The 24,131-nt window shown below is 52.2% G+C and overlaps 1 protein-coding gene across 3 annotated transcripts in view; it reads right to left on the reverse strand.

Annotated features, from left to right (window-relative positions):
- Itpr3 (inositol 1,4,5-trisphosphate receptor, type 3) overlaps positions 1 to 24,131 on the reverse strand; it is a 61,522-nt gene that overhangs the window by 29,066 nt on the left and 8,325 nt on the right. For all 3 annotated transcript variants that reach the window (XM_013035016.1, XM_013035017.1, XM_013035015.1), the window contains exons 2-14: positions 16,154 to 16,224; positions 7,781 to 7,902; positions 7,200 to 7,286; positions 6,106 to 6,264; positions 5,552 to 5,650; positions 5,149 to 5,232; positions 4,100 to 4,246; positions 3,836 to 3,931; positions 3,352 to 3,402; positions 3,037 to 3,170; positions 2,109 to 2,208; positions 1,871 to 2,031; positions 704 to 845 (exon numbers count right to left, since the gene is read on the reverse strand). In XM_013035016.1, the coding sequence (XP_012890470.1) occupies positions 704 to 845; positions 1,871 to 2,031; positions 2,109 to 2,208; positions 3,037 to 3,170; positions 3,352 to 3,402; positions 3,836 to 3,931; positions 4,100 to 4,246; positions 5,149 to 5,232; positions 5,552 to 5,650; positions 6,106 to 6,264; positions 7,200 to 7,286; positions 7,781 to 7,902; positions 16,154 to 16,224 (1,453 nt within the window). The remainder of the gene's footprint in view (positions 1 to 703; positions 846 to 1,870; positions 2,032 to 2,108; positions 2,209 to 3,036; positions 3,171 to 3,351; positions 3,403 to 3,835; positions 3,932 to 4,099; positions 4,247 to 5,148; positions 5,233 to 5,551; positions 5,651 to 6,105; positions 6,265 to 7,199; positions 7,287 to 7,780; positions 7,903 to 16,153; positions 16,225 to 24,131) is intronic.

Raw genomic sequence — 24,131 nt, forward strand, 5'->3', positions numbered from 1 at the left:
GAGGGGCTGGGAAGGTGGCTCAGTGGTAGAGCGCTTGCCTTGCATGCCTGAGGCCCTGGGTTCGATTCCTCAGCACCACATAAGCAAAAAGAAAAAAGCCGGAAGAGGCACTGTGGCTCAAGTGGTAGAGCATTAGCCTTGAGCTGAAGAGCTGAGGGATAGTGCCCAGGCCCAGAGTTCAGGTCCCACGACCAGACCCCCCCAAAAAAATCACTGAGGCCAAAAAACAGAAGAAAAGCAACTCAGCCTATTATTGATCCTATTCTACACTTTACCCTGGGGCAGGAGGGGGAGGGATGCTGGATCTAATCTCCTGAGTTCAAATCCTGACCCTGCTACTTCCCAGCTGTGTGGAGGTCCAGCTACCCCGGCCTCTCTGGACTTTGGTCTGCTCACCAGTAAAGGGCAGCAGGGATAATAAAAACAGTCTTTCCTTGGGGGTAGAAGGTACAAAATACGACAATCCTGTAGGGGACCCGGGAGGCACCTGGTGCTGGTCCTGACCCACAGATACTTTTTGTTTTTCTTTAATGCTGGGTTGGAACCCAAAGCCTTGATGTGCATGCCAGCGAGGGCTCTGCCACTGAGTGACCCCTCCAGCCCCTTATTCCTGATGTAAAAGCGGGAGATGAGAAGCCCCCAGCGGGCAGGAGCAGGCAAGCTTGGCGTTCGGCAGGTGTCCTCGCCCAGCCCCTCACAGTACCTGTTTGAGGATGTTCTGCTCCCTCATCAGTTTCTGCCGCTCCCGGTTGGGCTTGGTGACCATGATGTCCAGGACATTCTGTCCATTATTGGGGACATCACTGACAAAAAACACCAGGTCTTCCAGCAACTGGATAACAAACCTAGGCAAGAGGAGGCCAAGGATCACAAGTGTGATTAATGTGCTAAATCCCGGGTGGCTGTCCCAGGGCTCCGTGTACATGGTCCCCTTTGATAACCAGCCCTTCCCAAAGTGTTCATAAAGTCGCTCTGGCTTTGCTGCCTCCACCATCAAGAGCTTTATTACCCCTCATTTTCTCTGCTTGACTGTACCTTAAGCTGCTCTCAAAGCATCCCACTCCCCAGATTCCTAACTGCCCCCAAGACAAGGAATCTTAGAGCCCTCCAGTCGGGAGTGGTAAGTGCAGGGCACCAGGCAGGGTATCCTGTGTGATCTACATTTACATCCTGACTACCTGGTACCAGCTATGTGACCCTGGGTAAGTATCTTAACCCCCAGAGCCTCAGTCCCATTCATGGGTCACCCAAGGGTAGCAGTGGCTCCACCATAAGATTACTTCTGGAAGGATGTGAGCCATTCTGGACTTTAGGGGCCCAGGCACGGCCAGGGCTCCCCGGGGACTGTGTCTTTCCTCTGTTTCCCCAGTCCTTATCTCAGGTGCCTGGTTTTTGCTTTGAAATTCCTTTGATCATGAGCCCAGAGGTCAAAATCCTTCAGAAGCCAGGCACTGGTGGCTCACGCCTGTCATCCTAGCTATTCAGGAGGCTGAGAGCTGAGAATCACAGTCCAAGGCCAGCCTGGGCAGGAACTAACTACCAGAAAACTGGAAGTGGCACTATGACTTAAAGTAGTAGATCATTAGCCTTGAGCAGAAGAGCTTATGGACAATGCCCAGACCTTGAGTTCAAGCACCATGGCTGGCAAAAATTTTTAAAAATGAAACTTCAGAAAACCCACCCTGACTGGCCCTGCAGCTCCCCGTGGTCCCCGCTGAAGCTCACCTGCGGTCATTCTGGCTGATGAGGCTCACCTGCGGTCATTCTGGCAGATGAGGCTCACCTGCGATCATTCTGGCTGATGAGACTCACCTGCGGTCATTCTGGCAGATGAGGCTCACCTGCGGTCATTCTGGCTGATGAGACTCACCTGCGGTCATTCTGGCTGATGAAGCCCTCGTTGAGTTTCTCCACTGCGCTGGCCAGCATAGAGCTGGCATCATTGGCAAAGTCCAGATCACGAATCTCAGACACGGGCACTGACACAATGGCAAAGGCCTCCTTGTCCTCCTTGGTGGGGCAGGTGCCCAGCTGCAAAGACAAGAGTGAGCAGGGTACCTGGGGACAGGCCCCTCCCCTGCCCAACTCTGGCCCACCACGGGCCGCACCATGAGGCGGATGGGCCGCTCCTCCTCGATATCAATGGGCACATTGGTGCTCTGGATCCACGTGTTGGTGCAGAGATGGCGCAGCCGCACATACGAGTTCCTGCAGGGAGGGAGGAGGCGGGGAGTGAGCCCCAGAGCCTGACCCATGTCTGGTCAACCTTCCCACCACCATCACTTTCCACCTCCCAACACACCTCAGCAGTGGGGTGGAGGGTGAGGGGGGGCAGTCTGGGGCCCGGGCAGAGTGACCAAGCCCTGCCCATCACTGCACCCCTAAGCCATTGCCTGGTAGTCAACACAAGGCCAGAATTCATTTGGATAAGCAGTGTAGCCCAGTTAATATCAAGATGCATGCAAGCCACAGAAATCCTGTGTTTGATTGTGAAATGAAAAATAATCTGAATCTCAGAGTGTAGCTGACCTCAGTTGTTTCAGATAAGGGACTAGTTGTTTCAGATATAGTGACTATTCACTTGCTCAACAGCCCGAGTGACGGGGGGACTGCAGATTCTCTACAGATGAGAAGACCGAAGCAGCTTCCTGAAGTCAGATGCTAACAAATGCTTAGGCCTGGACTGATTAACACAGAGTTTGTTTAGTCTCAGAGTTGGCAGGACCTTGCCGGCCAGGGTGCCTCCCCAGCCTCCTGGGCCCTGGACCATGCCTGGTCACCCAGCCCAGCTGGGGCAGGCAGCTGCCAAGCACCACATAAAAGCACTGTGATGTTGTAGCGAGGCCAGGACCACAGCCACATGCGCAGAGCACATTGCTGGGCACACGGCAAGCAGCTCAGCTGCTGACAGATGACAAGGAATCAGATGTACGAGAAGCCCAAAGGTCAATGGACCTCAGGACAGAGGAGTGTGGGGTTCAGAGCGGCTCTGAGACAGGACGCCTCGGCCAGCCTGCGAGCGTGTCGCACACCCACCGGGGCACGAAGGAGTCGGTCTTCTGCAGTGTGGTGGGGTCCAGCTCGAAGAGAGAGGCAATGTCGCTGCCATGGGGCACGGCCACAAGGCGGTACTTGATCTTCTCGCCGGCGTTCCTGCGGCCTGTGCGGCCCTAGGGATGGGGCCCCAAGTCAGTCAGGGGCCCTTCCCCTTTCTCATGTCCCCCGGACCCACCTGAAGGACTTTCTCGCTCCAGCCCGCCTCCCAGACTCCATGGCCGCCGCAGTGCCCACCCAGCCCCCAGGGAGAGCCAGGGCCACCCCTCCCCCAGGCCTGGGAGCGCTGGGCCTCACTATTCCTGCTGCCTTGGGATCTGAGGCATCGCCTTTGTAGCTGGGGTTTTCCTAGACAAAGATACAAGGTGAGGGAGAAAGGGCTACTGAACACGCAGCTACACCCACCAGAGCCCACCTCAACACGTGCCAGCCCCAGAAGGGCTACATCCGAGTAGGCAACCCTCACCCCAACCTCAGCCCCAAACCCCATGCCATTCCAAGGGGAGTCCTTCATCTCCCCCTCCACAGGCCCATGCATTAGCACACGTGCGCACACACGCACACACACACACACATGCACGCACACACACACCAGAGCCCCAGTGCACACAGCCTTATTGCTACACCGGGACAGCTGCTTCCTGTTCAGCCCCAGCACCTAGGAACACCTGGCGCATAGTAGGTGCACATCCGCTTATGGCAATCATTTATTTGCTATTGTTTAACCAACAGAGGCACAGGTGCAAGTGAGCCCACGGAACACCTCTGCCTGCCCGCTCACCTCGGCAGCCAGGTAGTTTCCTGTGGCCAGATGCTTGAAGCGGTACAGGCCATTCCAGTGGCCAGCTCCTCCTCGACAGGGGTCATGGTGGACAACCTGGGGGCGTGCAGGGGTGAGGCAGGAAAGGGAGCCCAGCCCCTCCCACAGGTGATCTGGAGCTCTCTGGGATGATGGGGGTCTGAGGAGCTGGAGGCCAATGTCCCGCCCCACCGCCCTCCAGGGTCCTGGGAGGAGACGGAGGGAGTCCAGGTGCCCGGCTCTGACCTCCACCTCCCAGAGGGCGTTGGAGCTGGTGGCCGAGGTGGCCGACTGGCGCAGCGTGGTGCGCAGGAACACCTGCAGCTTGCCCTTGTACTCATCACAGGTCAGGAACTTCTCCTGCTCCGCGTGGAACAGTCGCACCACGTCGCCCTGCAGCAGGGGGAGTGCTCAGCATGCGCGCATTCCCCCCGGCCACCCCAAACCCTCAGGTGCAGCTGGGTCCCTCTTGTTCCTTCTAGAGCCGAGATTAAAGAGAGGGCAGCCAGAGACTAGGCAGACACAGCTATAGGCACTACCAGAGCCTTCATCCTAGATCCTGAATCTAGATTTCTCCCAGGCCTTCCCATGTTCCAAACTGAGACCACCTCCCTCTTCTACCTGTCCCTCTAAAGGCCCAACTCCAGTCACCTCCACAAAGGCAGTGGGATCTCAGCTCCTGGGTCTCCCTGGACCTTCCTTGCCTGGCTACCTGGAGTTAAGCCCACTTCTTTACTCCCTGGAGCAGCTAGAGGTTTGGAGCTGAGGCCTGTTCATCTCCATGGCCCTGGACCCAGATACCACGTTCTTAGCTCTGCTTCTATGAATTATATGGGCCTTGGAGACATTCATAATATCTCAGCTGGCTCTTGGATAAAAGGAGATGCTCAGATTTGCTGTATTTAATGAGGTAATACAACACTCTTCACACATGCCAGTTGCTAGTTGAGCCCTTTATCAGGTCTCTCATTTGATGCTGTACCAAGCTTCTGGGTAGTGTATCGCTGTCTACCCTTTGTGGATAGGCAAACTCAGGCAGAGAAGGTAGGTACCATGCCAAAAGACAGATCCCTAGTGGCAAATAGGACATTCTCAGCAAGAGAAGAAACTGAGGCCACCCAGAGAGAGATGGGATGGACTGGCTATAGCCAGAGGGCAGGGAAGGACAGTCCGTTAGGTACATGTTATGAGGGAAGGGACCAGTAGAGGCTGGTGTGGGAAGAGACAGGAGGAAGAGGAAGGACCCACAAGGAAGGGCTGGGCAGCTACTTGGCAACGGGGGCTCCCAATCTTACCCCTTTCAACACCTCCTCCAGGTGGTCCCGGAACTGCATGAACAGGTTGATCTTCCAGCTGGTGTTGCAGTTCACAGAATTGACCTGTGCAAGGGAAAACAGGCACGTGAGTGACCAGGAGTGGCCGTGCTGAGGGCCAAGAAAGGAGAGGAGGAGGACCCAGCCCAGTCCCCCTGGGAGCACCAGAGCAGGGCACTGCTCCCACCCAGGGTCCACACCCAGCCGGGCTCCTGAGGCTGCCAAGCAGGGATGGAGTGTGGGGGTGAGCAACAGAAGACAGGGCCGAGAGCAGCAAGACCCAGAGCAACCAGTGTGCCTCTAGCAGGGGCCAGAGGCAAAATGATGCTGAGAAGGGGGTGTCCACACACCAGGGCTGCAGAACCGCCCCGCCCAGCCCACTCACCTCCTTGCAGCCCGCATTGTCACTGAGCTCATAATTGCTGGCATGCAGCGGCTGTCCAGCATTGACGGGATTCAGGATCACCTTGTCTCCCACGACCACCTTTGGGGCACAGGCAGAACACAGTGAGGGTAGTAAGAACAGGGGCACATCCCATGGCCGGCCAGGTCTCTCTCTACATTTCAATCTTTCTTTTAAGAAGGGGGTATGCAACAACAACAACAACAAAAGCTGTGTCTCCAGTGGAGGGGTAAAGCACTAGCCTTAAGCAAAAAAAAAGCTCAAGGACAGCACCCAGGACCTGAGTTCAAGCTCCAGGACAGGCACACAAAATTAAAAAAAAAAAAAGGAGGAGGAAGAAGAAGAAGAAGAGGAGGAGGAGGAGGAAGAAGAGGAAGAAGAAGAAGAAGAAGAGGAGGAGGAGGAGGAGGAGCAGGAGCAGGAGGAGAAGCAGGAGGAGAGAGGTATGACCTCATCCAGTATCCACATTGAAAACACTCTGAAAGTCCCCTGGAGTGTGACCTTCATGCTCCCCCCCCCCTTAGCCTTGTACTCACATTGTCCCCATTGCTCCGCAGCTTCCAGAAGGGCTGGATAAAAAGCCAGGAGCCCTCGTTGCCCGTGGCATCCAGGGTCACCCGCATGGCATTTTTCTCCAGCAGGGCTGGCAACCGTTTGTTCACTGTCAGGTACTTGTTGCTCTTCATGTGCAGAAGCTGGAGGACAGGTGTGACAAGCATGAGGCCACCATGCCCAGGAGGCCAGCCACTCAGGAGGGGGACACATCATAGCCTTAACACATACACAGTGTCAGATACACTGTCACACAACAAACAAATACACTGATCCACATATACAATCACATACACACATGTGAACACACCCTGCTAGCAGCCAAGTAATCATGGGAAAACAGCTGTTCTAAAGCTGTGCATGCTGAGATATGGGGGGAACAGCTGTGGCTGAGCTTGTACAAGGCCCTGGGTGCCAATCCCAGCATCACAATAAATAAATCAAAATAAAAACTTGGGCTAAGCACCAGTGGCTCACACCTGTGATCCTAGCTACTTAAGAGGCTGACATCTGAGGATCACAGTTCAAAGCCAGCTCAAGCAGAAAAATCCATGAGACTCTTATCTCCAATTAACCAGCCAAAAGCTAGAAATGGGAGATGTGGATTAATCAGAAGAGCCTTGAACAAAGAAGCTAAAGTGCCTAGGCCCTGAGTTCAAGCCTCAGTACTGGCGCGCGCGTGCACACACACACACACACACACACACACAAATTGTTGGCACGTATTAACACATGGAATCTTACAATAATCCTGAGACTACACTATCACTAGCCTGCTTTTACAAATGGGGAAACCAAGGCTCAAGGAAAGTAAGTAATTTGCCCAAGGCCACAACATTAAAGGCGCAGCAGATTTGAAAACAGACAGTGAGGCTCCAGATTTGCTCTAAGCCACCATGCTATAAACACCACCTTGGGCATGGCATGGGCCACACACAGCGTCAGAAGCACAGTCACAAAAGAGGTCCAAAGACACCCACGAGGCCACACACAGCAAGAGCAGCGCCTGCTGGCACCACTCTCCCCACAGCTGCCCAGCCCCCTGGGCAGGGAGCACCCAGCGGTAGGCCAGTCGCACCTGGATCACACTGCCGTACTTCACCACATCCCCGTGCACCTTCTTGTTCTCCGTGTCGTTTTGTTTCTGCTCCATCTGGGCCGCATGCTGCACACACACACAGAGGGAGGGGAAGGTTTGCTCAGAAGCTGCTCCTGCAGGGAGACGCCCCCCCCACCACAGGCATGTGCACACATGCACTCACCCTATACCCCCTCCACGAGGCCTCTGCCCCCGACAGGACATGGCTGGTGCCACTTCCTGCCCCACTCTCTACCACACTGCTGTGAAACCCTCCTGCCCAGATCTGCATCCACACCCAGCCACTGCTTCCTGACCGTCACCTCCACTGCTGGACCAGGCCCCAGTGGCCTTGAGGATTTGATCTACCTCGCATATGGGGCACCTCTTTAAGAACAGGTCCTAGCTAGGTTGTTGGCTCACACCTATAATCCCAGCTACTCAGGAGGCTGAGATCTAAGGATCTCATTCCTAACAATTCACGCCAGTCCCTTGCATTGCCTGCCCCCCCACACTGCCCTGGGGTGCCCCCAGGTTCCTGGCACCCATAGACAAATGCACACCTGTGCACGCACACACACCTGCAGCTTCTGCAGCAGGACCACATCTGCAATCTTCTCCTTGTCCTGCTTGGTCTGCTTGGCCTTCCAGTACTGCTTCTGGGCTGAGTAGCGGTTCATGGGGCACACCTTGAAGAGGCAGTCTGGGTGGACAGAGGAGGAAGAAGGCTCATCCAGGGCTCAGGCTCTCCCTGGAAGAACCCGGGCCTGCAACCTGCTCTCCCAGCCCCTCCTCACCTCCTGCCCACTAGGGCTGGAAGAAACCCATTGATTATGGCGCCTCTGGAATTACAATGAATGGAATGGAAAGTCCAAGAAGCAGGTATGAGAGCAGTAGGTCTCACCTAATGGTAGCAGGAAGAACACACTAGCTTTTGGGCCCTGGGGCCTCCCCTCTGCCCTGTCTGTGATAGTGTTAGTGGGTCTCTATAGCTAACAGCTCACACCTGCATGATTCTTTGGTTCACGGACCACAGACACGTGGGAAGCTTTGTCCCCTCCTCCTGACCTCCACATCCTAGCCAGACCTCGTCCCCTGCCCTATATGAGAAGGTAGAATCCATCCTCGCTCTGGTCTCTGGATACTCTCCCACACTAAGTCACCCATGTTGGTGACTGAGTGAGGGCACATCAAAATTCCAGAAACATATTCAATATTGCAATTTTCATTTTGGCAAGGAAACAAAATAGCTATCCTTTTCACAAGCCCAAACTCAGAAGGTGGCTGATATTTTGACTCCTCAAAGGGAAGCGAAAGTTGGAAAAGCCCAGTCTACAGAGTGGCAGGACAGGATGGTGTAATGCTGGTACAGGCCATGGGTCAGTGTGACACAGCTGAACTGTGAGTGGCGAGCTCCTGGTCACAGAATTCACAGCTGGGGGGCTGGGAATGTGGCTCAGTGGTAGCGTGCTTGCCTAGCATGCATGAAGCCCTGGGTTCAGTTCCTCAGCACCACATACACAGAAAAAGCCAGAAGTGGTGCTGTGGCTCAAGTGGTAGAGTGCTAGCTTTGAGCAAAAAGAAGCTGAAGGACAGCGCCCAGGCCCTGAGTTCAAGCCCCATGACCAGCAAAAAAAAAGAATTCACAGCTGGTTCACAGCTGGACCAAGGAGCTGGTCTCAGTGGTCCTGAGCCCCCATCCTGCTGCTGCTGCTGCTGCTGTTGCTGCTGGAAATGGGCAATTGCAGCATTCCAGTGGCGCATGATACAGAAGAGGAGCATGCTGGGAAATTGGAAGGAGCCCTAAGGGGTCACAGAGTCAAGAACCTCTCCTTCGAAACCTTTCATGTTCCCTCCAAGGCTGTGACCCCCCTGTGGTCAGAGCTGACCATCAGGCCCCTGAGAACCAATGTAAAACTGAATTTTCCTCCTGCCACCAGGTGACAGAGGCCCCAGGTCTGTTGGAAGCCAAAGGTCAGGGAAGACTCAGCTTCCATGAAGGGAGGGGAAATGGCAACTCATGAGCAGATGAGCCACCAACGCTCCCCACCTAGCCCTCCTTGCACCCCCAGTGTGAGTCTGGTCTAAAAACAGGCACTCGGTGTGCTGGCGGGAATGTGTCATTCCAGGGTCTGCTCAGGCCAGCACAGAGCTGGGGTCCTGCTCCACCAGGCAGGACATCCCCAGATCCCCAGCCTCTGCTCCCAACCACAGCCATGAGGCTCTCACTGTCTCCTTAGAAAAACATGGCTTCCAACAGAGTAGTAGGAAAGAGGGACACAACAGGAACTGTTTTAGAAGTAAGAGCTTGATTGTCCCAATAATAGCCATAACTGGCACTTAGTGGGCAGGGATGCTAGATGCCTGCTCCACAGACTGCCCTGGTGGTGCCTGACTGGGAATGTCTTGGCCCAGACTGGCAGGTAGCCACATGTGGCGGAGCTCCGGGCCTACAGTGATACACAGAAATACAAGCTCTGCCTGCAGGACCTCAACAGATCTTAACCAGCACTTGTCAGTGACTTGATCTGTACACTGCTACCTCGGCCACACCTAATCCAGAGAGTGTGACAGGATCAGAGATAACCATTGGCGCAGTTGTCCCACAACAAGGGTGGCAAGCTCTTCAACCTTGACCCACTAAGAAACAATGCAGATCAGCAGTCCTAAAGCAGCACACAGAGCCCATCTCTAAGCAAGGTGTGCTCTGGGTCTGATAGGACCAAGAGTCAAGGAAATGATCTCTTCTGGAGTAAGCTGACTTGACAGCAAAAATGATTAGACTTTTAAAACAAGTATAATTTTAAGACTAATAAAAAGAACTGAAGAAAGTGAAGACTTATTCAGCCAGAGAAGACATTTGAAAAGAAAACGAAGGCCTGGCATGATGGTATACACCTGTAATCTCAGCAAGTTAAGGAGTTAGAAATAGGAAGAACAGGCCAGGTACTAGTGGCTCAGACCTGTAATCCTAACTACTCAGGAGGCTAAGACCTGAGGATCATGGTTCAAAGCAAGCCCAGACAGGGAAGTCCAATTACTCACTAGAAAACCAGAAGTGGATCTGTGACTCCAAGTGGTAGAGCACTAACCTTGAGCAAGAAGCTCAAGAACAGCACATAGGCCTTGAGTTCAAGCTCCACAACTGAATGAAAAAAAAAAGAGGGAAGGATGGAGGGAGGGAAGAAGGAAGGAAGGAAGGAAGGAAGGAAGGAAGGAAGGAAGGAAGGAAGGAAGGAAATGATTTGAAGCACAGCCTGGGCAAAAAGTTAGTGAGATTTTGTCTCAAAATCAAACTAGGGGGTTGGAGACATGGCTCAGGTGGAGTAAAAGTATTAGATAGCAAGTTTGAGTCCTAGTCGCAGACAAAAAAAAAGATCAAACCAGGAAGGTTATGCACATCTACTCAGGAAGCAAAGGTAGAAGACTCATGGTCCCAGGCCAGCCTGGGCAAAAATACAAGACTATCTGAAAAACACTAAAGCAAAAAGGGATGGGTAGAGTAGAATAGTAGTAGCAGTAGAGTGTTCTATATCTTCAATACTGGGTGGGGGTGGGGGACACACTCTGAGGGTATTTGCTGGTTCCAGAAAACATGCACTTTAACTTGGACAGCTAGAAGGGCTAGAGTCTAATCCCACACTTTCAGGCAAGGCTGAAAACAGAACTAGAGCCCAGTGGAATCGCCTGGATGGTTCCAGAAACTCTCAACTGAAATGGGTCTTTAGGTGGCTTGGACTGGTCAAGCCCCAGCAGTGTGGCAGTGGGCTAGGCAGGCCTCTCTTGAGTAGGGTCCCTTTATCCCGCTCTACCACCACCCACAACAGACTTGAAATGCAGTTACTAGTCTATAACGACCCCAGAGCCCTGGGAAGCAGCTCCCACTGGGGACCACGCCGGCACGGGAGACTAAAGAGGCAGACATGCAGAGACTTCACACAGCCTGTAAGAGCAGAGGCACCTCCCCACTGATCAATAAAAGAAAAGCTTGAAGGGCCCTGTAGACAATAAGAAACTGGAAGAGAAAGGAAAAAAGAATAAGCATTGGACATGCATAACAGAGAGTGGAAGCTAAAGAAAGAATGAGCAAAACATGAACAGCCCCTTCCTTTGCTTGATCCTATACATTTTTCAAGGCTGGCTGAGGCCCAGGGAAGGGATTTACACACCACTAAAGAGTCAGAGCCTGTGTTTGCATGAATCACCTTGCGTGTAGGACAAGAGGAAGCCAGAACTGCCTCCCCACTCCCACTCTCCTCCACAGTGGCCTGAAAGCACCACCTAGAACTGAGGCAGAATAGATTGGGGAAAATGAAGCACGAGAAACAAGAGCCAGGAATTCTAAAAACAACAGGAAGCACTTGATAGAAGAATACAGGCACTATTTTCTTTTCTTGAAGACTCTTACCTCCAAGCAACCAGCAAAAAGCTGGAAGTAAGCTGGGTGCCAGTAGCTCATACCTTTAATCCCAGCTAATCAGGAGGCTGAGATCTGAGGATCATGGTTTGAAGTCAGCCCAGACAGTTCATGAGCTTCTTATCTCCAATTAACCACCAAAAAGTCAAAGTAGAGCTAGGACTCAAGTACTAGAGTGACATCCTTGAACAAAAAAAAAGCTTGGGACAGTGCCTAGGCCCTGAGTTCAAGCCCCAGGACTGGCGTGTGTGCACACTAGCATGTGTGCAGACATGTGTGCGTGCATACATGCACACATGCACACACACACACACACACACACACACACACACACACCTGGACACTGTGGCTTATAATTCTAGCTACTCAGGAGGCTGAGATCATAGTTTGAAGTCAGCCTGGGCAGGAAATCCATTAAGACTCCATATCCACCAAAAAATGGGAAGTGGAGCTGTGGCTCAAGTGGCAGAAAGCTAGCCTTGAGTTAAAAAGCTCAGGAATAGTACCCAGGCCCTGAGTCCCTGAGTTCAAGCCCAGGACTGGTATACACACACACACACACACACACACACACACTCACACACACAGTAAGGGGTCCTGCGCACAGAGTGTAGAGTGTGAATGTGTGGCCCTGGTGAAAGTTGCAGGATCATTTTTCAGGAGGTGGAGGTCCACTCCTGCCACTCAGCAGAATCCCCTTGAGAACCCATGCTGGAAACCCTTGCACAAGTTCCAGAATGTGCATAGGCCCAACACCGGCACTTGCCAAAATCTGGAAATAAACTCAGAACATATCCATCACCACCAATAAATAGATTGAAGTTTATTCACCCAATGGAATGTTGCAGAGCAATTAAACAGTGACCTGGGGCCACGTGTGTCAACATGGGTAAGGCTCAAAAAAAGAAAAAAAAATGACAGAAGGAAAAAAGTGCAGAAAGACTGTACAGAAAGCTGCCTTTAATATACAAGGTCAAAGCGCCCAAGATAGTCTGTGAATACATCCATAAGATGCACTAAAACGGCCCTTGCGTGGTGCATGCCAACTTCTGAGCAGTTTATACCTCTGGAGAGGGCGCAAGAGCAAGGGGAAGAGAGGGAAATGCGGGGGGGGGGAGTGAAGGGGGGAAAAGGGGGGAAGCGCTTCCCTGCTGCTAAGTTACCTCTTTAAAAGTTAAAAGATCTGAAACACAACCAAAGGATTTGACAAAGCTCAGTGGCAGGCCCATAGGGTGTTATTCTCTTTTGTTGAACTTGAAACACATTTAATAATCATAAAAACAGCCATGAACAGGGCTTGGAGGGTGCTTTGGCGGATGAAAGTGGAGGATGGGAGAAGGCTCTGTGCACAGAGAGGACTGCCATCATCTTCCTCCCTGCCACACCTCCTTCACTCTCCTTCCTTCCCCCCATCAACCAGTCTAACTAGGGAGCTGACCCCAACATATGTCCTGTGGTCTCTGTGTCTGGGCCTAGGAGCTCAAAGTTTCCACAGGTGTGCTTGGAGTGGAGATATACTTGGAGCCCCCCCATACTGGATCTCCTTTTGCCCACATGAGGAGAAAGCAAATGAGAAGGGCATCATGGTAGCATCCACCAGCCATCATGGTAAGAAAGGTAAGAAAATTATGAGTTCAAGACAAGCCTGGGCTATACTTTTGCATGTGAAAGGTCCTAGGTTCAACTCCCAGCACTACAAAAACACAGAGAGAGAGAGAGAGAGAGAGAGAGAGAGAGCCTAGGACAGGAACATGCCAGTCCTGGCTAGCTCAGGGTTTACCCCAAACCCCCAGCAATGCATAGATCAGGAGACCAAGCTGGCATTGAGGCCACACATACTGTAGTCCCAGCAGCCTAGGCCTCCCAGGGCCTTGCCAACTTTGGAAAGAATTCCTGGAACATGCTCAGGCTTGGGGTGGCCTCAGAAGGTGGATGGAACTGAAACTACAAACAAGGGTCCCAGTATGAAGCCATGGAAGCTTCACCCGGCTTTGTGCATCCAACCTGGAGATTAGCAGTGAGCACCACAGCTAAGCTACAGGAGAGAGGCGGTCCTCCTTCGGGGCCAGCATATTTACAGGAAAGGTAGGAACAAGGAAAGCTAGCTCTCCCAAGCTCTTCTCTGGGCTTCCTTCTCAAAACTGAGGAGGCTGTAGTCCAGGTCTCCAGTCCCAAGTTGTTTTTATTTTGGGCACGATTGTGGTTTGAACCCAGGGCCTTGTATTTGCTTGGCAGACGCGTTAACCTTTTGAGAAACGCTGCTAATCCTTTGCTTTAGTTATTTATTTTTCAGGTAGGTCTTGAGTGTTTGTCCTACTTTTCACTAACTTTTCACTCAGGATGGTCTCAAATGGAGATAGTCCGATCTCCTCTTCTTGAGTAGCTGGGATTTTATAAGGCATAGCACCCCAACTGGTGTCCCAAGCTTTAATGTTTCAATTTGTACCTGCCAGTGAGGAAGCTGCACAGACCTAATCCTGTCCAGTGTCACCTCCTCTCAGGCCCATCTGGGACCATCAGAAGCCCAGAGAGACCTCTGCACCCCACCAAGACACGAGCAAAAGGGAGAGAGAAGAGAGGGAGAAATGGGCCTGGACCTCTCTCTTCCATCCCATTTTGCTGGCTGGGTCCAGAAAAACCAAAGCAACTTCAGGATGGCCCAGGGGATTGCACACAGGCTTTAGGAACATCAAGAGGAAGAGACAAGTGTGGGAAGGAAAGATGAGTGGGGGAGGAAAGCAAGAAGTCAAAGGAGCGTTTGTTCTAAGTGGCTTTTTTATTGTCAGAAATTGGCCTCAAACTCCATCCATTGGAAGCCTAGGGCAAATCTTCCCCTGCCACACCCACCTCCCTGTCACCACATTGTCACTCCACAGAGCTGACTGCACAAACCTCAGCTCCAGTACCACCTTCCTCCCAGGCCCCTCCCCTCCCTGCCCTGACAGACGCCCCTGGGACCCTAGAGTTGCCCCCTCCCTCTTCAGATCCTCAGAAAGAACCAGGCAGACAGAGCAGATAAAACTGGATTTAAAAAAGCCAGCTGAGATCTGTCCTGATGGAGCCGATGTTCTAGTCTAATCTCTGGGGAGACAAATAATAACACGAGAGTGAATAAAATACATTGGCTCATCAGACTCAAGAAAACAAAACAGGGAAGGGAGAAGGGGCAAGGGTACAATTTCGGAGTCATATAGAGGGTCAGGGAAAGCCTGGAGGAGGCCGTGAGCTCTAAGCCACTGAGATCACAAGTCACCCGCGCGCACGCATGTGTGGGTAAGAACATTCTAGACAGAGGGCCTCTAGGGCAGAGGTGAGAGGGTGGCCCACAGCTAGGGGATGGCAGGGAGGCTGGCAAAGCTGTTGGGGAAGAGCAGAAGGCCGGGCGTCGGGGATGAGGTGAGGTGGAGGCTGGACTGAGGAGCCAGATGCGGAGCGCAGAGGGGGCTGATGGTGGGGAGGAGAGCTGGGGCCAGAGACAATTCCCAGACATCGGTCCAGACATGTCCTTGCCTTCTACCTTGCCCGCCCCAGACAACATCATCACTCAGATACCCCCACGACAGAAACAGGAATAGAAGCACATGATGGCGGAGGGAGAGGCTCCTCTGCAGGCAGGGAGGAACTCCCCTCCATCTTTTCCTAGTCCCCAACTGATGAGCAAGGTCCCAGGAACCTGCCAGAAGCAAGGAGGATATGGCTGGACTGCCATGGCCCCGCCCCCTGCCAGCACCCTCTGGGGGACAATCCCAGCTAATCTCTCCCACGAGGCAGACACCACGGCAGCGAGGCTGGCAAGTTCCTGCCTGCTCCCACCCTGCCCACCACACCTAGGATCTGTCTGTCTAGGGCCTGTCGGCCTCAGGCCCACAGGGAGACACCTCATATAAGGGCAGCCAGGACATCACGTCACCCTCGCGGGCGCTCAGTCTGCTGAGCAAGGCTGCCAAACACACCAACCATGAGGACACAGAGGCCCTGTGGAGAAAGGCCCTGGGCCAGGTCACAGAGCACAGCACTCTGGGCTCTGAAGGCCTCCCTCTGACCAAAATCATCTCTCCCCACTAGCACAAGGACAAGGATCTGAAGGTCTTTATCCCCTTACCACACAGACAGGGAAACTGAGGCACAGGGAAAGGTTCTCCCCAGGGACTTCAGGAAGGCCAGAGGTAATACTCTTTCTATCTCTATTCCCTGAGATAATATTAGCCCCAGTCACACAAACAAAGAAAGCCCTGTGGCTGGTGAGGAGCTGCTGGGAGAGTCCCTCCCTCCAAGGCCCTTCCAGTGGGTGTGTCTGGGAGGGGGTGTGGCTATGGAAGGGAAGGGGCGTGGCTGAAGAAGGAAAGGGAGAGATGTGCCCTGCCAAGATGGCACAGTGCCAAGCCAACAAGGATCCACAGACAGCAGAGGGCAGGCTGCTGGGCAGCACCCACTCTAATCTGGCGGTCAGAACCAGGTAGAATGGGTTAGCTTCAGACCCAGACCCACAAATTCCACAGACGGGGAGGAGTGCTGGCCGGAAGAATGGAGGTCTTACCTCGAAACTTCTTGGGGGGGTTGTCCAGGTCCCCAGCTGCAGGCTCCACCACGCAGCGGTCATCCACCAACCTGGAGGACAAGGTTGCTTAGTCAGTGGGAGAGAAGAGACTCATCTTCCCATAGCACCCTGCCTTGGGGCAGGGGACTCAAGGGTACTGGCAAGCCCCACCCCCCAAGCCCCTTCCACCAACAACAACCCCACCACCACCACCACCATGTCATCCTCTTTCCTAGCACCACTATTAAAAGACAAGACCTCTGGGTAGAAATGGCTCACATCTACAATCCTACTCTGGAGGCTGAAAGCAGAAAGATGGAGTTTCAAAGCCAGCCTAGGAAGAAAAGAAGAACCAGAGACACATGCAGCCCACTTGTCCCCTCAATGGAGTTGGAGGTATGGGGGGGTCTTACTGCCTCCACCTGAGCTATCACACACTGCAGAAGTAACTCTGAGGGCAGAAAAGAGAGGCCAAGGAAAGAAAGGAAGAGACAAAGGCAACAGGTGGCAGAGAGAAGGAAATGGGAGGGAGGGAGAGTTAGAGCAAGGAAGAGAGAGGCGGAAAAACAAAATCAAAGATAAAAAAGATAAGAAACAGAAGCAAATGAGACTGGAGACTGAGAGACTTATGAGTTGTATGCTGGTGGCTCACACCTATAATCCTAGCTACTCAGGAAGCTAAGATCTGAGGATTGTGGTTCCAAGTCAGCCCAGGGCAGAAAAGTCCCGGTGAGACTCTTATCTCCAATTAACCACTCAAATACCAGAAGTGGCACTGTGGCTCAAAGTGGTAGAGCACTAGCTCTGAGCAAAAAGAGCTCAGGGACAAGCACCCAGGGCCCGGAGTTCAAGCCCCACAACCAATCTCCCGCCCCCCAAAAAAGCAGCTTATGAGACATTACACTAAAGCTGAGTTTGGTTTCTCAATGACAGACTAATAAACCTTCAAAGCCTTTTTAGGCTCCGTCAGACCCCATTCCATAGTCTCCTCTTTGGCCTATCCTAGGGCCTGAAATTCCCCTTTTACAGCCATAGCTGGGATTAATCCATCCAATCTAATCCATCCATTCACCCATCTATGCACCCATTGTCCAACCCATTGATCTACCCAGCCATCTGGCCAGTCATTCATCCACCGAGACATCCAGCTGTCCACCCAGCTCTTCATCCATTCCCTCCATCCACCTATCCATTCATCTACCCCATTCCTACTTTTCAGATCCTTAATGCCATCACTCAGTCCTAAGAATAAAGTCATAAAAATAACCCACTGTTTCAAAGGCCAACTCTATCTCAGCACCTCCCACCTTCTACCTCTGAATTCTAACCACCTTCCCTACATGAGGCTGGTCACCAGTGTCCTTTTAAAGAGGAGGAAAGTGAACATTAAGTGACTTTCCTAATATAACTGCACTGGTAATTGATATCATCCTCCTTGGATTGGCTGAGAAGATCTTTTATGATCTGAGACATCACACTAGGCTTTGGCTCTCCACAGCAGGACAACAGACCTCAAGTCTTCCCAGGTTTGAGCTCTCCTCGGATAGTTGTTGCTCCAACTGTTCTAAATCTTCAGTTGATCTCAAAGGAGCTCTCATCTCTCCAGCAGCAGCCCTGTGATGCCTTTACACTCTCTCCCCCCACTCTCCACAGTCCCAGGCCTAGTACACCTGCATTCTTCCACCCTGGGTATCTGTCTCCTAGGCTCCTCTCCCCTCTACTGGTAAAGGCTTCCTCGGCCCTTTCCCAGTGAGTGTCCCCCCCCATGTCCCCAATGCACCTGGTCCCACTGCCTTCCTACTTCTACCCCTTGCTGTGTCTACACCTTGAGGCTCCTTGTGACTGGGACCTTTGGTATCTCTGTACTGTGCCATCCGGTGATATAATAACATCATATAAAAGGGATATATAGGTCATCTCAGCTCCCAAAACCTTTGTAACTTCCTAAGTGATAAGAGCATCCGTTATTAAAATACCTGGATTTTGGTTCCTAGTGCCTGAAATAGCTCCAGAGCAATAAAGGGGAAATGGTATGAATTTTGTTCCTGTCAAGTTCCTTTCAACCACACTGGAATTTATGTTAATGAGATGACTTTTTGGAAAGCAGCCTAAGGATGGGGAAGCGGGAGGATACTGGTTGCAGAGAGAACAACCCTGTGGTTAGAGAGGTGGGAATTGCAGCCCCACCCTCCACGGATGGAGGAGGGGCTGGGAGTTGATTGGTGGCTGGCATCATCATCAATGGCCAATGATGTAATCAATCACACCTGAATAGTGAGGCTCCAGAAGATTCCTAAGGACAGGGCTCAGAGCGCTTCACAGCCGGTGACCATCTGGAGGTAGGGGGATGGTGTGACCCAGGAAGGCATAAAGTTCGACGTCTGGCTAATCTTAGTTGTAACCTTTTATAACAAACCAGTAATTGAGTAAGCTATTTTCCTGAGTTCCACGAGCCATTCTAACCTGTTACCAACTAGGAAGAGGGACTTACTCAGAGCTGGTCAGTCAGAAGGACCGGAGACTCAGACTTGTGAGTGGCCCATCTGAGAGGAGAGTCTTGTAGGATCTGACATTAATTCCAGGCAGAAAGTGTCAGAATCGAATTGAATTGTACGACAGATACCCAGCTGATGTCTGAAAGGACGCGGACAGTTGCTTAATGTTTACATCCTATTGCTCTTTAATGTCTGAAATCAATGGTTGTTAAATGATTAAATTTAAAGCTGTTTTCATCACAGGATCTCAGGATTGGGCTTTGTCACAACAGATTCTGGTGTTGGGTCAGACATCTTTGTGGCAAGAGGGGGAGAGGGCCCTCAACCTCGTTTCTCTCTAGGTCTACACATTTCCCTTTCTATGCTCTTTTGCTGATCACTCTGGCCACACCCATAGGTGCTCACTGGTGATTTCCCATACTCAGCAGGAAGTCCTATGAGACCCTAGGAGACCCTTATCTCTAACTCCCTACCAAAAGGGCAGAAGTGGAGCTCTGGCTCAAGTGATAAAGCACCAGCCTTGAGATAAAAAGCTGAGGAACGGTGTCTAGGCCCTGAGTCCGAGCTCCAGTACCGGGTACTGGTGGCTCATGCCTGTAATCCTAGCTAATCAGGAGGCTGAGCTCTGAGAATCGTGGTTCAAAGCCAGCCTGGGCAGAAAGAGTCCCATAGGACTCTTAGCTCCAAAGAATCTCTCAAAAACCGGAAGTGGAGCTGTGGCCTAAAATGGTAAAGCACTAGCCTTGAGTGAAAAAGCTCAGAGACAGCATCCAGGCCCTGAATTTAAGCCTTACGACCGACAAAAAAGAAAATTACCGGCGTGAGCCCCAGCTCCCTGCTCCCTGAGCATTTATACTCAGTATGAGAGCTCTACCACTTGAGCCACAGCTCCACTTGTGGCTTTTTAATGGTTAATTGAAGGTAAGAGTCTCATGGACTTTCCTGCCCACACTAGCACTGAACCTCAACCTTCAGATCTCAGCCTCCTGAGGAGTTACGATTATACATGCAAGCCACCAGTACCCAGCTTCCATCCTTTTTAAAAACTGTGCACTCTTTCTTCCCTGGATCCTTGTGCATCTCCCTGCCTTCTGGTTATCCGTTACATCTATCACCATCTGGCCAGCTGTATAGCACGGGCCTTATGTTGTCCACTGTTCCCTCGTTCCCTCCCCATGCTGTACGTTCCATAAGGACAAGGATGTGAGCTTCACTCCCTACTGTTTCCCCAGCACCCAGACCATAGCCTGGTACAGAGCAGATTGACTGAGTGAATTAATTCGTTCTACCAGCTGTGAAGGGAAATACATGAGAAACAAAAGATATGGTCCTTGCCTCTGGGAGTTTAAAATCTCATTGGGAAGACAAGTCACATACTCAGAAGAATAATGATATAGGGAATATGTATTGGTGCCAACTGGCAGGACCGCTGTGGGCTTTGTCTGGATTCAAGGATGGGAAAGGTCAGAACATGGCCAATCAGACAAGGTGTGAAAAAGGAAACCGTGAGCTGCTTGGGGGGGAAGGGGGAAGGCTGCCTTGAATAATGCATAGACTCTCCTGTAAGACATTAATGAATCTGCTGGCCATCTCTTAGAAAAGCCAGGGGGGAGGGAACACAGATGCTCTGGGGTGGGAGGAGAGAAGCACTGACCAGGAGCTGGACAGGGAGTCCCACCAGAGGAAATGGAACCACAGGATAGTGTGAGAGTCTAAGATGAGAGGGGGGGGAGGACAGTGCCCTCTTGGCCCTTGCACAAGGCCTTGTGGCAGGAGGGGGTGGGGAGTGGTCAGAATTCCCTAAATCCATCCTCATCCAGGACCCTCCCTGCATCCCCTGGAAACCCCTTTGCTGGGCCACTCCTACAGGTTAAAGACATGCAAATGAGGGTAGTCAATGCTTTTCCTAATTAGCTGGTTCAAAGCTGCCTGGTTCTTGAGTAAGATATCTGTCTGTCCCTGTCCCTGTTTGCACAGATTCTGAAGCACGGCACCCCCCTCCCCAATACCCAGTGGGTTTCAAAGCTAGAAGAGAACCTGGAGCTACTCAGAGAAGCGGGGGAGCGATGGGGAGGAGCCAGCCCAGACTCCAGAAGAATATCCCACAAGGAGGTGAGGAAAGCATCCCAGACCTGCAGCTGGGCAGTCAGGAATGGCTGTGGGAGGGAGGGAGGCCAAAGGCAAAGTACTAGCATGGGGGAAAAGGAGAGGACGGTGCAATGTGGACAGGGGAAGAGTACTGAGGTCTCAGGGAGGCAGAAGAGGGATTCGCAGCTGCCTCCTTGGGAGAAGGGCCAGTACCTGCTAGCCACGCTGGCTTCCATCTGTACCCCTCCCCAGACCCTCTCATGAGTGGCTTTCCTCTTTATTCTCAGGTACTTAGCAAGGACCCTGCTTATCAATAGGCAAAGGAGGAGGCTATTTGAGAGATGCATTCAAGATCCCAAACCCATCTCCATTCCTACATGCAAGCTTCAGCACTGAAGTATCTGGGTGCTACCTGGCAGGAAGGGGGTGAGCCATTTAGCAGATATGCAAAAAGCCCTTATCAGATGTGCAACCAGGAGATCTGAGGCCACAAGGAAGCCCCAGACAGGTGAGTTTTGGTGGAAGGGGACTCTCAGAAGGCAAAGCCATGATTTGGCACCTGCTGCCACCCAAGCCTCCCAGCACCCCTCCTGCCAGGCCCCCTGGACCACCCAATCCTGGCCAGCACTCTCAGCTAACTACCCAAACTGGCGCTGACGTGGGGCGAAACTTGCCACCCCATGTGTAGCCACCACTGCCTCGCCCAGCCTCCTTGGGTTCCCAGCACCATGGCTAGGACGCTGGGCCTTAGCCAGGTGCCTGAGGCTGGGTGGTGACGCGTAGCTGACACCCATGCTTTCCTCCTCTCTGGCCCCTGGGGGCCCCCTCCCACCTAGTGGCACATCTCTGGTCATATTCCACCACCACCTTCTTAAGGGACATCTGTGTTTATTGAAATAGCCCAGGCACAGGTGAGCACCTGGTGCTGTAACCAGATCAGAGCTCTCCTGAGTGAGTCCTCTCCATGTACCGTCCCCTGCAAAGCCTAAGTCCCACCCCAGTGATCTCAGTCTCCACACCCCTGGGAGGCCCCAGAGAGACTGCCATCTTCAAGGCCACACTGGTTCCTGCAGCATCCCCGTCCACATCTACCAGGCACAGCCCTTCATCTGGTGGGCCACTTCAGAAAACAGAAGCTCTGATGTGAGCACCCATAATCCATAAATCACTTTACAGCCCAGCTCTCATTCTATCTGACCACAGTCCAGCCTGGAGACCAGTGAGAGGAGAGAACCACCAGGTCCACCCAGCTGGTCAGATGATGATGGCTCACACACCATCCAGAATCCTTCCATTCAACAAAGCCCTCTGCAAAGGGTCCACTGTGTGAGAGTGAGATCCTACCCTGGGATGCCCTGGGGACAGAAGCTACACGACCATACCTGTGAATCAGGCCCATCTCTACTGGGGACAATGGCCCTGAGGACAGACCTTGTTGTAAGCCTTCCATGCAGTGGGGAGCATGCACTATTTGGGGCCAGCATGGTGCACTTTCCAATTGGAAATAGGGAAGGGGTAAGATGGGGTCTCTGAAGTCCTGGCAGTAGGCCTGTGAGCAGGGCCACCTTGAACCCCCAGAGTGGAATCCGCTGATAGTTATTCTAGAAGGAGGAGGAGAGTGCTGTCCCTGAAATGTCCACAAGGCCAATACCCCCAAAACCTGGGTCTGAGGAAGGAAGGGAAGACAAACTGCATCTCAAGACCTGAGTGGCCCATTCCACCCAGGGTGAACTTTGAGATCCGGGTGGAAGTTATGGGAAAAGCAGTGGGGCGCCGGTGCTGCCTGCAAGATTAGATAAGGAAGAAGGGAGCCAGCAAGAAGTGGGACGGGTGACGATCAGAGAGCCTGAATCAAAACCTACACCCACCAGCTTGGCTGCCATTACAGCAGCCAGAGGAGGGGAAGCCACAGATTCGGGGAGGGGGAAATTACACATCTGGGGAATCCCCAAGGCATCTGCGGGGGTGGGGGGGAATCCTCCCCATCCAGCTGAAGAAACTGGTACATGGAGAGAAACTGACCAGGCCCAGTCCCCTAAATTAATGGGACAACCCATTTCAGACCCAGAGATATTCATTTCTTTCATTTCTTTTCCTGCAGCCCTACAAAAGTAACTTCTTTTACCTATACATATCTCTACCAAAGACCCACTCTGTGGCCACAAATGGACCAGGAAGAACTTGTGGCATCTCTTCTTGCCTTCAGAGAGCTCAGAGCCCAGGAGAGCTCAGAGCCCAGAAGCCCCCCACTTAAAACACTGGGAGTCTCCCCAGAAGGGGAGCAAAGAAGGCTGAGCTTGAACCAAGAGAAGCAAAGTTCCTGGTAAATGGATCAGCCTTCAGGGCACTTCCTTTGCCCACAGGCCTGGATTTCTGATTCAGAATCCAATGGGCTAGAGCAAGTCTTAGGGTCTCCATAGGGCTCCTACGTGCGTGGGAAAATACCCATCAGGACCATGGAGAAGAGAGGCAGGAGCAGAAGGCAGAGGGGGAGCTGAGAAGAAAAGGAAGAAGTGCCCACAGTCCATCTCACTGCCCTCTCCTAACATCCTGGCCTGCCAGGCCTGGGCTTGTCTCCTGCTCTCTGTCACCCCAAACTGGACATTAACTTGTCCCACTTGACAGAGTAACCAAGGCCTGGGGAATGCCAGCAGGACAAACCATCAGGCCAGAGCAGACCTAGAAATCCAGACAGCCTGGGCACAGCCCTACCACTTGAGAACTCCGAGCAGGGCCGGATTTAAGTATTGGATACAATTAAGAAGCCACTGATGGCTGCAGTCACAGCATGAGGAGCAGGTCTATATCTCTTGGGGATACATAATTTAGTAGTTAGAGGTGGACAGATCCAGGTATGTAATTTACCATAAAAATGCATTAGCAAAAACACGGTATTACTAACTGACTATGTAACAATAGATAACATAATAGGCTGACTACTGACACGGTGAATAATAAAACTACCTTTTTATTTTATACGACAGGCTCCGAATATTCTTTCTTAGCTTTAAGGTCTGAACCTAAGGCCAGCTGGTACTAGCAACAGAGAACCCAAGTTTAAACCTAAAAACTTTAAAAAGAAAGTCACAAATATGTGGGAATTGGGACAATTATTAAGTCCAGGTGGTGAGCAGATGGGTGCTCTAAATGTTCTCGGTCTGTTTCCTGAAATAGAGGGAGGCTTCAGCTAGTGGTGAGGGGTCACAGGGACAGCACAAGCAAAGGACAAAGCCACCACTCTAAATGATCTGTAAAACCCTACCCCAGGGCTGGGAAGGTGGCTCAGTGGTAGAGCACTTGCCTTGCATGCTCAAGGCCCTGGGTTCGATTCCTTAGCACCACATAAGAAAAAAGCTGGAAGTGGTGCTGTGGCTCAAGTGGTAGAGCACTAGCCT

Source organism: Dipodomys ordii, unplaced genomic scaffold (assembly GCF_000151885.1).
Source record: "Dipodomys ordii isolate 6190 unplaced genomic scaffold, Dord_2.0 Scaffold202, whole genome shotgun sequence".
NCBI classification, from domain to species: Eukaryota; Metazoa; Chordata; class Mammalia; order Rodentia; family Heteromyidae; genus Dipodomys; species Dipodomys ordii.